Here is a 13017-nt window from a genome sequence, read left to right on the forward strand (position 1 = left end):
CCTTGTTGGGTATCTAAGTCACTGCGACCAGTTGTTAGATCTATTGTGACATATGCCCCAGTTTTATTTAGCTATGTCAAGTTGACGTATTACTATTGGAGTTAGCAATAATCAAACCTTGACTTTAAGCCTGATCCCAACACGGTGCGACAGTTCGGATGAACTGTACTACCACATTAGGGTTTGTTCTCCATACATCAAGGGGTTCTATTAGCCCCTTGTCGAAGAACTTAATTCTTTTAGCAGAAATTGCCGGACAACGGCACAACAAATGTTCCGAGTCTTCTTTATCCATGTCGCAAAAGCGACATACATCATCCTGAAGTTTTCCAATTAGCTTCAGATGATAACGGCTCGGACAATGGCCAGTTAGAAGGCCTGTAAAAATACTTAGATCTCTTTTTGATAGCTCTAAGATTTTGCGAGTGTTCACAAAATTTGGTTTTATAAAACGTTTGGACTGTCTCGCAAAAGTGGTGTTTTCCCAGTTGGATTTTATTTTTTCATGTTCCCATGTTTTAAACTCCATTCTGAGAAGACAACCAGATACAGCACAAAACGGTTCTGGTCCTATGAATTGATGAGACGAACCAAGTCTTGCTAGCATATCGGCTTGTTCGTTTCCATCAATTCCACAGTGCCCTGGAACCCAAAACAGCTTCACCTGATTACGGCGAGCTAATTGTTGGAGTGAATTAATACATTCCCAAACATGTTTAGAGGTGCATGTAGCTGATTTCAAAGCATTTAGAGCTGCTTGGCTATCAGACATAACGCAAATATTTGAATATCTGTAATTTCTGCGTAAGCAAATACTACTACATTCTAAAATTGCCTGAATTTCAGCTTGAAAGGACATGAACATACTCTAACAGAGAAATTGTGAGTATGATTCTTAAAACTACAAAATTTGGATTCGATTATTCTAACTCTGAGTACCGTTCTGAAGCTTCACGAACATATTATCAATCCAGTTCAAACCTGGAATTTGGTGCGATCGAACTTCGATTTTTCTCTTCGGGATTCTGATGCTCGCACCAAATTATGATCTCGACTGGATTGATAATGTAACTGGTGAACAGAATTATGCATAAAGCTGAAATTTTGGCTTACGTAAAAGCAACATTGTAGTAATCAGTCAGCTCCGTACATTCAGATAATCGGGTCTGGTTTATAATTTGTGTTCTCGGCAAAACATTCTTTTGGTAATTCCTCAGGGGAACATTTCCGGCAATTTATTTGGAAATTGTTTTGCAATTTATTTCAATTGAGAATTCTTTTGGAAATCTCCCAGTAATTTCTTTGGATTTGGCAAATTTCTTCGTACCCCAGCAATTTCTTTAATAATTTATTTGGTAATAAGTTTGGAATTCGATACTAAGCACATTTCACGCATCCTTTAGAAAGTTCTTTGGCAATATCGTTAGGAGTTTATTTGTTTTTTTTTAATTTTATTGAAAATGTATTCTCGGGAGTTCCTCGCCAATTTTAGTAGTGTTTCAAGCATTGTTTTGTTAATGTCAGCTATTCTTTTGATATTTTCTTTTTAAAATTCTCCAATTACTCTTCAGGGGATTCTTTCAGTAAAGCTTTTGGTAATTCATTCAACAATGACAATGGAAACTTCCTCACATTTTTTTAAATGTCTTCGGCAAGCCATTCTACTTTTTTTTGGGATTTTCGTCGATCGCAAACTCCTTCGGAAATTCTTTTATAAATTGCTTCTATAATTTTTCTTTAGGCAACTTCTTTAGTTAGTATGTAAGGAATTCCTGCATTAGATGATTTCGGAATATCTTCGGCAATTCCAGTGTTACATACTTGGATTGAAAAAAATATTTGGGATTTTCATCAGCAATTCCTTTGGAAATTTTGCAAACTTCGATTATTACTTTGAGAACTTCTTCGATAATTCCTTTGGAAAACGATATGTCGAATTTTCTTCAGAAGTTCCTTTGATGCTGTCGGAAAGTTCTTTGAGAATTTCTCAGAATTTTTTTTTGGGAATGTGGAAATTTTTATAGATTGTATTTGGCCAATTTCTTTAAAAAGCCTTAATATTTTCTTCCGGAATTCCTCTGGTAATTTTTCCGGCAATCGCTTTGGGAATTTGTCAGGATGGTTTTCGTGAATTTCATAGGGGTTTCTTTGAGCAAGTCCAGTTGAGAATTTCGAAATTTCCAGTTCAACAATTTTCAGAAGCATTATATATAATCACAAATAAATCATAGAGTGATCACGATAAAATTGCCTGAGAAAATTGCAAAACAACTGAAAAAGAAATTGCTGAAAATTTTCATAGGAATAGCCATTGAAGTTATAGAAAAACAATCCGAAGAAATTGCTGATTAAAAACTACCACAGAAATTAAAAAAAAACAACCTTGCCGAAGGAACCCTCTAAGAAATTGACATACTGTGGTCTTGCGAATACGGAGTCGTGTGTTCGAATCCCACCAGAAATCGTTTTTTTTTAAATTCATCTCTCAATTTGTCAATTAGCAACATTCGGTGCCTTCTAATCAATTAGTTTTTCCCGTTTATTCCTATGGGATATCACTAGAGATTTGTCTAGTAATACCTCCTAGGATTTCTCTGGAAATTCCAACTTTTCTCAAAATTCGTTAAGGAATTCCTACAGAGATTCCTATTGGGATTCCTTCAGCTGGAATTCTTTGAAGAAGGCCAGAAGTAATACCATGATTAGTTTCTAGAGTAATCCATGATTAAAAACTCAAGAGGAATTCTTGGATGAGTATTTAGAAAAATCCCTGAAAAAATCAAAGTCATTTCTGGAAATATCCTAAAGTCAAGAGGAGTTCCTGGAGGAACCCAATGAGAAATATTTGGAGAAATCCCAGGAAAAAAAACACTTTAGGATTTCCAGGAGGAAACACCGAATATACTTCTGCAAGGCTCCTAGGAAGATTTCCTTGAATATTCCCAGCAAGTTTTTGAAGGAATCCCTGGTGAAATTCATAGAAGAATCCCTAGAAGAATTCCGGGATGTATTAGAGTAAAGTGGGGCGAAAGTTCGAGTGGGGCAAGAGTTTCTTTTGAAGTTTTTGAGCTCAATTCAAATTATTTCTTTCGGGTGTCAAGGTTGTTCGAAGCCTTTTTGAAAAAGAGTCTTTCACTAAAAAAATTATAAAAATTGATCAATATTTCGAAAAGTTATGACAAAATGTTGGTTTTTGATCAAAAAATTGTAATATGCGATGGTCCTTCCAACGCATGGAATGGAATTGTAATGAAATCGAATTCGATATTTTATTTTGGGGCGTAACTAGGTATATTTTGAAGATGCTTTAGCATGTATAACTTTTTTCAAAAAGGATTTGGAAATCATATTTTACACATAGTGGGGCAAAAGTTCGAATTGTGGGGCAAGAGTTCGAGTCATGCAGCAACTTTAGGTTAAAACCTAAAATTGCGCAAAAAGTACATATTATCTCTAAAAATGATGGAATTAGTGAGAAAATTCGATCAAAGTTGAAAATAAATGTTGTTTTAACTGAATTTGGCGGAAAACTACTAATTTTTGGTGTAGTAAATTTTACCCTGATTTGGGTAAAATCCAGATCAAACTTTAAAGTGTATTTCAGTTCCAACATCAAATATTAATTGGTTTTAGGTATTCAGTTTACAAAAGTGTCGAAATAGTGTGCTACGGTTTGTGAAATTCCACAAACACTAGATTCGAACTTTTGCCCCAGTGATGGGGCAAGAATTCGAATGAGACACACACATACAAAAAGTGTTGCAACTCAAAATTGAAAAGACATTTGGCGTAACTTTATTCAGCAAATTCTTAGCCCATGGATGGTAGAATCATCACACGGTATTCATTTATTTTTATCTGCTTCGATTTCTTGAAAAAAGTTGAATTTTCAACTAAGGTCGAACTTTTGCCCCACCTTACTCTATAGTAAGTATTTCTGGAGGAGTCCTAGGAGGAATTGCTGGAAGAATTACATCAGAAATAGCTCGAGAAATCCATCCACTCCTAGAGGAAGGCTTGGAAAAAGTCCGTGAGAAAATTATGAGAGAATCTTTGGATAAAATATCTTGGATAAAAATTCCTGGAGGAGAGCTTCTGAAGGAATCACAGAAAAATCTCAGGAGGTATTCTCAGAATGTATCATTGTAGAAATCTCAGCAGAAATCCTATGAGGAACTGCTGGAGTAAACTATACAGGAATTTCTAGAGAAACCCCATTAGGAGTGCCTGGGGGAATCTTAAGGAAAAAGCCTTCGAAAACCTAGAGAAGTCCCTGCAAGAACCGGTAGAGGTATTCTGGAAAAATATATAAGGAAGGCCCTGAAGGAATTGCAGGAGGAATTTCTGAAGGATTCGCAGGAAGATATCCCGGACGAATTCCAGCCATTATGCTAGGATAAATTCATATATGAATCACTACAAGAATTTCTGGATATATCATAGTAAGCACTTCTGGAGGAATTGCTGGAAGAACCGTAGGAGGAGTTGATTGAGGTATTCTTGGAGGAAGGCCAAAAGGAGTTTCTGAGAGAATTACATGAGGATTTTCTGGAGAAATCTTTGGATAAAATCTCTAGAGGAATTCCTGGATGAGTCCTTGGAGAAAACTCTGGTAGAACAACCAAAAGAATTTCTGCAAGAATTCCAGGAAGATTGCCTGGTAAGATTCCAGCACAAAAGTCAGGAGAAAGCTCTAGAAGAATTTCTGAAGTACCACAGTTGAAATTCATTGAAGAAGGTCAATAGAAGTTTTTGGAGAAATTCACTGTGGAATTTCTAGAATATAAATCCTTGACAAAATCTCTGGAAGAATCACCGAAGGAATTTTTAGATAAATCCCAGAGAGATTTTCCGGAAGAATTTCCAGAAGAACATCCCTAGTAGAATTCCTGAAGGTACCAGAGTGAGATTTTTTGAAGGAGTTCTAAGAGAAATTGCTGGAAGAAACTCAGCAGGAGTTGCTTGAGGAATCCTAGCCACAATTCCCGGAGGAAGGCCAATATAACCTCCAGGAGGAATTCCATGAAAAAATTCTGGAAGAACCACTGAATAAAATCTCTAAAGGAATTCCTAGAAGAATCACCGAAGAAATTGCTCAATCTCTGCAGAAATTTCTTGTATGTACATTGTACAACCCCACCAGTAGCAGAATCCTAAGGGATGTTTATTGAAGGGTTCATTAAGGAGGCATAGAGAAATCACTGTATAAATTGATAGAGGTATTTCTGGAGGAATCTATGGAGAAGTCTGTTCATTGTTCTTACCAATATCCATAACGCTAAAACCTACAACAAGTATATCAGATAAAAATTCTGATTCTGGTTTGCTTATGTTTTGTTTAAATGTGCCATTAATAAATACTGGAATTATTGGGTGAAGTTTTAAATTTTAGATGCCTGTCAAGGAAACATTCTAGAGGGTGCCAAATTTGTTCTAGGGGGTGCCAGGCACCCCTGGAACCCCCCCTAGCTACGCCAATGCTTGCAATATACCCTGCTCACCGTATCCTTCCGATTTTGGCAACCTTCTAGATCAACTGTTCGCCAAAGAATGCGGTTAAGTCGTGATTCATCCTTCTTTACTACACTCCATTCTCCTGCTCCTCGTTGGATAAATGTACAACTCGTGCTGTAAAAATCATCATTTTGCAACTCGTTACATAAATAATTATTAAACCTCATTTACTCGAAAGTGGGCTTTTGTCACTTACACCCCTTTGCTTCTAACCCCCTCAATTGGAATCGCTCACGCAATGCCCTACAATGGACAAAAGAGCTGTAAATTAGATTAAGTGATTGAAGAATAAAAAAACTAGACAGAGAAGCAGGCTTTGTCCGAGTTGGTAAGTTACGCCAAGGAGAAGAGAAAGTTTCCGCAATCAAGTTAGATAAATGATTATTTCTAAATGCCGGATAAATATATTGCTCCTGTCTTTGTCTTGATTTGCATTTCTACGAAATTATTCGCTTCAGGCATAATTTATAACCTCCTACTACATTTTAATTTTGTTGCCTATCGTTCGCGTAAATGGTTCATTGCGAAGCAACAGTCCTTAAGACCGTTAACGAGGCACTCTAAGTCACGGTTATTCGATCGGAACGTCCAAAGTATGGCTCTCCATCGACTGCAAACAAGTCCCAAGTTTGCCATAGCGTAAACTTTTTCGAAAATTTCTCGACATTGATTTTTATTGTTTGTCTACTCCAGCCATACACCGCAAGTTTATCATAAAAAGCATCCTGGGATAAAACTTTTTCTTGTGCTTTCTTTGGCTTTTGTTCTAATTGAAAGTTTCTGCGACTTTCCCGGTTTCGATGTCAGACTAATCTGGATTTCTTGTTTTTTTTTCTCTTTTCTTATCCTATCTACTTCCTCTATTCCAGCAAACGACCTACGAGCATCCATCAACGTCTGCCCCGTTTATGCCAACGTTCAAAGTTTTTAATCACCCCGATGCCGTGCCCCAGATATCGACCACAATGTTCATCCTACCGAATTATATAGTCACCGAGGGCAATCTACAGAGCAATAAAAACGTAACTCTAAGCCAACAGACGTCGGCGGCGGTGGAAAATCTCAGCTTGACCGTTGCAGATGCCACAGTCAGCAGCATGGACCAGTACTCCCACGAGTCGAGCTCCTGCCTTCAGTGCAACTTCTTGGGGTGGCCAACGGCGACGACAGGACCGCCGCCGGCGTCAATCGAGCAGAAGGCGTCCACTCTCCGTCAAAATCAATCATTCAAAATACCGGATAACGAACGGAAAATCTGCCAGAACGATTCTTTTTTATGGCTGGGCTTGAGGGTCGGGGTGATGTAAACTTGTAGGGTAAAGCTGTCTAGATTGATTCTGGCATCTAGGTAATCTGTTTTATCTCTTTTTTTTTCTGAGCTTTTGTTGAGGTTGGGTTGAGTCGGATTGTTTTTATGTGGCGGTGCACAGCATGTATTCGGCAGGATTGGATCAACATTTATGGCGGCAAGCTCCACAGCGTATTAAGCACCATTCCAGTATTATCCTCGATACGCATTTCGCGGTGATATTACTGATTTAAATTCGAGTATTTATTTCAATGTGTCGATCTCGGCTCGCTCAAGATAATCCCGAATTTATGAGAACTGATTCGTTACTGTTGCATGCAAAGAAAAATCACCACTCACACCAGTACGACTGCGTAGCCATTATCTACAGCGCTAAACAAAAGAAATGAAACAAACAGCAACAATTTGCAGCAAGCTGAAAATCTTATCCTTCAAGGATTCCTCCAGGAAATCGTCCAGGGATTCCTCCAGTGATTCTAGGGATTCTTCCATGAATCCTTCTAATGGTTTTTCATTCCTCTAGGGATTCCTTCAGGAATTTCTCCAGGGATTCTTCCAGGGACTCCTCGAGGAAATCCTCCAGGGATTCCTCCAGGAAATTCTCCTAGGATTTCTCTAGGAATTTCACCAAAAAAATATTCCAGGAATTCTTTCAAGGATTCCATCAGAAGTTTCGGTTCCTTTGGAGATTCCTACAGGGATTGATCCACGAATTTCTCTAGGGACTCATTTAGGAGTTTCTTCAGAGATTTTCCACAATGCTCCAGGTGTTCCTCTTGGGATTCTTTCTGGAATCCCTCCTGGAATATCTCTAGGGATTCTTTCTGGAATACTTCTGATGATTCTTTCCGGAATCCCTCCAGGAATCCCTTCAGAGATTCTCTCAAGCAATCCCTGGAGAAATTCTTTCAGGAATCCCTCTAAAGATTCCTTTAAGAATTACTTCAGGCAATCCTTCAGGAATTTCTCAACGGATTTCTCCAGAGATTCATCTACGGCTTCCTCCAGGAATTCCTCCAGGGATTCCTTCAAGAATTTGTCCAGGGTTTTCTCCAGGGATTCCTTTACGCAATACTCCAGGGATATTCCTCCAGGAGTTCCTCTAGAGATTTTTCCAGGGATTTTTCCAGATTTTCATCCTGGGCTTCCTCCAGGAATTCCTCCGGGGATTTCTCTAGGAATTCCTCCAGTAATTCCTCCAGGCATCCATTTGGGGATTCGTCCAGGGACTCCTGCAGGGATTCCTCCAAGAATTTTTCCAGGGATTCCTCCAGGAACTTTTCCAAGGATTTCTTCAGGATATTTACCAAAAGTACCTTCAAGAATTCCTCAAGGAATTCATTTTTTTTTCTCCAGGGATTCATTTTGGAGTTTCTTCAGAGATTTCTCCAGGAATTCTTTCAAAGATTCCATCAGGAGTGTCGGTTCCTTCAAAACTTCCATCTGGGATTTCACCAGAAGTTCCTCCATAAATTAATCTAATGATTCCTCCAGGAACTCCTAGGACTTCTCCAGGATTTTTACCAAGAATTTCTCCAAGGATTACTCCAGGAATTTTATCAAGGATTTCATCAGGAGTTTCAGTTCCTTCAGAGATTTCTACAGGGATTGCTCTAGGAACTCCAACATGGAATTATTTAGAAGTTCTTTAAGAGTGTTCTCCAGATTTTCTTCCTGGGATTCCTCCAAGAATACCGCCAGCTATTCCTTCAGGAATTCCTCTAGGGCATAGGTTCCCAAACTTTCAGGTCGCGCGACCCTCTTTTTCCAGCTGACGTAGTTCACGCGACCCCCATCCCGAGCAGAAGGGAATAATAACAGCATAATAAAATGTGTTATTTTAGCTGAATAACTGAGTAATGAAATCAGTCATTTTCATGTTATTTACATAACAAACTATGTTATAAACTTGGCTGTCATAAGCGGCAAAATAACAAAAATCATAACAAAAAATGTTCCTGGAAGTTCAATTAAATAACATGTTTTGTTAGTTTCGATAACAACATAATAACAATGAATTTGAAAAATACTTTAATAACAAATATTGTTATTTTAAAGTTATTGATAACAATCCGAAAGCAAAATTAGTAATGATATCAAACTAATAACAAAGTAAGTAATAATGCTAGGGTCTTGTACTATTTGGGCAGGTGGACCTAGTTTGGGTTTGCCACTACAGTCGACTCTCCACATGTCGATGTTCTACATCTCGATATCTATCCCTATCTCTATGGTTTGAGCGGTCCCTTCAGACTACGTACATTTTACCTCTCTACATATCGATATCTCCTTATCTCGATATCTCCCTATCTCGATGCGATCTCGATCGTTTTTGTTCTAGATTTTCTCTCTATATGTCGATATGCCCATTCTCACAGGTTACTAGACCTCGTTTCCTAGGTGCAAAACATTATGGGAAGGCAGAGTGACATCTGTTTGTTGTTGGTTTTTCCTAGTAACGGAGATTTTTTCAATCTAGTGTGCATTACAAATTGATTCTTCAATTCGATCTCTCCCTATCTCGATGATCCCTTCAATATCGAGACCTGGAGAGTCGACTGTATAACTCAACCAATTTTATACCTTACTAGCTGTCCTGACAAACGTTGTCTTGCCCAGCTGTGGTGGTTTGACAACTGTTGAGCTCATAACGTCACCGCACTCTAGATTGATTTCATTTCGATCGTGTTAATTTCCTTCCCAGCTCATGAAAAATCAAAAATTTTCAATTTTGTTACTTTTCTAGATGATGTTCGTAATTTTTTGTACTTATAAACACAGCCACCACTAATACGAACCGAACCGTGCAAGAGTCATCCTGATCGGTTCAGCCGTTCTTGAGTTTTGTTGCCTCAAAGGACTTCAAACTCATTTTTATATATATAGATTGGCACACAATGAAATACGTACAGTATCTTACCCTATACAAAAAAAATCAAATCAATTGGTTTGAAATAGACTTAGTTATAGCATCAAGTGCCCAAAATAGGTACATTAGCCCAAAAGGTACAAGACCCAATATGAATAACAAAACAAGTGTTTAGAACATATCAATAATCATTGCTAGTCATCATGGCTTGCTCACAGTTCCCCACCCACAAACTTCATTTGGAGACCCTAAATAGATAAAATGTATCTTCGGCAAAGTTGCTCGAAATAGCATTGCCTACAACTTTGCTGAAGAACTCGATCGCTTATGATTTAAGTTCTATTCCAGATTTGGGTAAACACAAAGAAAGTTTTTGGAAAAGATACAGCAAACAAATGCAAACAACTTCTCTGAATACACCCCTTTTAACGATAACAGAGATAATGAACGTTTTTCTGCTAAAACGTTGATTCGAACCATTGTGCAACGTGAATCTCGAATAATATAGGTGACTTTATATCAATATCAAAACTTGTTATTGTTATGCTATTCTCTCTCTCTCTTCTTGGCGTAACGTCCTCATTGGGACAAAGCCTGCTTCTCAGCTTAGTGTTCTATGAGCACTTCCACAGTTATTAACTGAGAGCTTCCTCTGCCAATGACCATTTTGCATGCGTATATCGTGTGGCAGGAACGAAGATACTCTATGCCCAAGGAAGTTAAGGAAATTTTCTTTACGAAAAGATCCTGGACCGACCGGGAATCGAACCCGTCACCCTCAGCATGGTCATGCTGAATACCCGTGCGTTTACCGCCTCGGCTATATGGGCCCTTGTTATGCTATTGTTTATCAAATATTCATACACTCTCAATAGTATAATAACTAAATTTGTTCCATAACAAAACATATTATTTGAATATTATTTTACGGGTGTATATCAATACACCCGATTCTTTTTTTTTGCACGGTTCGTTATTTTTCTATAACTCAGTCAAATTTGAACCAATTCCCATGAAGTTTCGTACATTGATAGCACTAATCATGCCTATATGTGTACAAAATTTCATGAGAATCGGTTGAAAATTGAATGAGTTATAGCAAAAACCAGACCCGTACAAAAAAGAATCGGGTGTAGCTCGATCATAACAAAATAAGATTGTCAAACAAAACATGTTATGGGAAAGTAATGCCTTGATAAGTTAATAATAACAAAACAAGATATAAAAACAGATTATGTGATTAGATAGTTATAAGTTTGGGATTCCCCTCTGCTCGGGATAGAAATTCCCTCACTTGTTGTCTGTTACAGTAAAATATTTTACTGTCTCTCGCGACCCCCTGGATGAACGCCGGCGACTCCCCTGGGGGGTCACGACCCACAGTTTGGGAAAACATGCTCTAGGGATTCCTTCAGGAATTCCTCCGAATTCCTCCAGGGATTCCTCCTCTTCAGGAATTCCTCCAGATATTCCTCCAGGGATTCCTCCAGGAATTCGTCCAGGAATTCCTCCAAGAATTCCTCCAGGGATTCCTCCAGGAATTCCTCCAGGGATTCCTCCAGGAATTTCTCCAGGGATTCCTCCAGAAATTCCTCCAGGAATTCCTCCAGGGATTCCTCCAGGAATTCCTCCAGGAATTCCTCCAGGAATTCCTCCAGGGATTCCTCCAGGAATTCCTCCAGGGATTCCTCCAGGAATTCCTCCAGGGATTCCTCCAGGAATTCCTCCAGAGATTCCTCCAGGAATTCCTCCAGTGATTCTTCCAGGAATTCCTCCAGGGATTCCTCCAGGAATTCCTCCAGGGATTCCTCCAGGAATTCCTCCAGGGATTCCTCCAGGAATTCCTCCAGGGATTCCTCCAGGAACTCCTCCTGGGATTCCTTCACTCCTCCTGCAAGGATTCCTCCAGGGATTTCTCCAGGAATTCTTTCAGGAGTTCCTACAGGGAGGATGCTAAATTCTTCCTGGGATTCCTCCAGGGATTCCTCCAAGGATTCCTCCAGGAATTCCTCAAGATATTCCTCAAGGTATTCCTCTAGGAATTTCTCCAGGGATTCCTCCAGGAATTCCTCCAGGGATTCCTCCAGGAATTCCTACTCACTGTATATTGTCCCAGATTATCCTTCACATACCTATAATTGCCGAACATCAAACCTAACAGATTGATTATGAAAAAGAGTGTTTGTGTACTTTTGAACTTCCAACGCTTTATATTATCCCACGTTTTCTCCATGTCAAACTTTGTGATGTCAGAAGTGTTTGTTTTTATAACCAGAAGAAAAACAAATGCTTCGAATGCAATTGGCAAAGTCGACATGCCAGTACTCTTCCCCGAAAACAATAGTTTGCACATTCTCGCCTGACAATCCTGAAGTGAAATGCGCTATAATTGCTTGCTTGGAAATGGCAACACAAATTCAGCCGGAGGCATCCTGTGCTATCGATTCCCCAATTTTGTTCCTTTAAAACTCACACCGAACAAATTCTCTCGGCAGCTTTACCCATTCATAAGTGCCCGCAACGGGGCGGGAACAGCCATCCAAAGTCCGCGTTTAGCCTCTAATCGAAATGTAGGCAAGGAAGGCTGCTAAAGAAAAAAAAGAAAAAAAAATCAAGTCTCTGAAAACAGTCCACACGTGTAGCGAAGATGCACGTGCTCCGCATGGCACACCGTCACCACCGAAAAGTAAGAAAAAAAAAGAGAAATAACGATAAAATCGAATAACATACATATAGGTGTACGATACAAGAAGCGCGATTCACTCTATCATATAGGGAGTATCAAAATGATATTTTGCAACAATGTGTTTCAAGAGCAAACTGATGTAGAACGATCCGATCAGGAAGAAAATTGGACGGTTTTTGTTCACTCCACCTTTCTTGTTTCTCGTTCCATTGATGTAGCAGAAAAAAAATCAAATTTAACTGACTCTGACAGCACTTCCCTCAAGCCTGAACACATTGATTACCATAAAAAGGAAGAGATTGTACATATTGGACAACTGAATTGCACATTTCCAAACGTGAATCGCTCCACAGATGTGAAATGCGGTTAAAATGGTTGAATAAACATTTTTAATTAAAATGCTGCACATCCGATTTTATTTTAATTTGCCATGATGACGTCCATCGGCGTGATTTCCGTCAGTTAATGCACTTCACCATTAGCAGCATTTCGATAAGTATCTATTAATCCACCCGCTACGGTTATCTCGATTAATAAGTGCAAAAAAGGTAAGTATACATACACGAACCAGGAATAGGTGCCAAAAGCAATTCGGTGTAGTGTGGTTGTCTGTCGCTGCTGCCGTCAACCGATAAATCA

The 13017-nt window shown here is 38.9% G+C and overlaps 1 protein-coding gene across 1 annotated transcript in view; it reads left to right on the top strand.

Annotated features, from left to right (window-relative positions):
• LOC109426664 (protein eva-1 homolog C-like) overlaps positions 1 to 12784 on the top strand; it is a 93231-nt gene extending 80447 nt beyond the window's left edge. Inside the window, exon 10 of the mRNA XM_029858256.2 lies at positions 6384 to 12784. Within this exon, the coding sequence (XP_029714116.2) occupies positions 6384 to 6821 (438 nt within the window). The 3' untranslated portion in view covers positions 6822 to 12784. The remainder of the gene's footprint in view (positions 1 to 6383) is intronic.
• The last annotated feature ends 233 nt before the right edge of the window (positions 12785 to 13017 follow it).

Source organism: Aedes albopictus, chromosome 3, assembly GCF_035046485.1.
Source record: "Aedes albopictus strain Foshan chromosome 3, AalbF5, whole genome shotgun sequence".
NCBI lineage: Eukaryota > Metazoa > Arthropoda > Insecta > Diptera > Culicidae > Aedes > Aedes albopictus.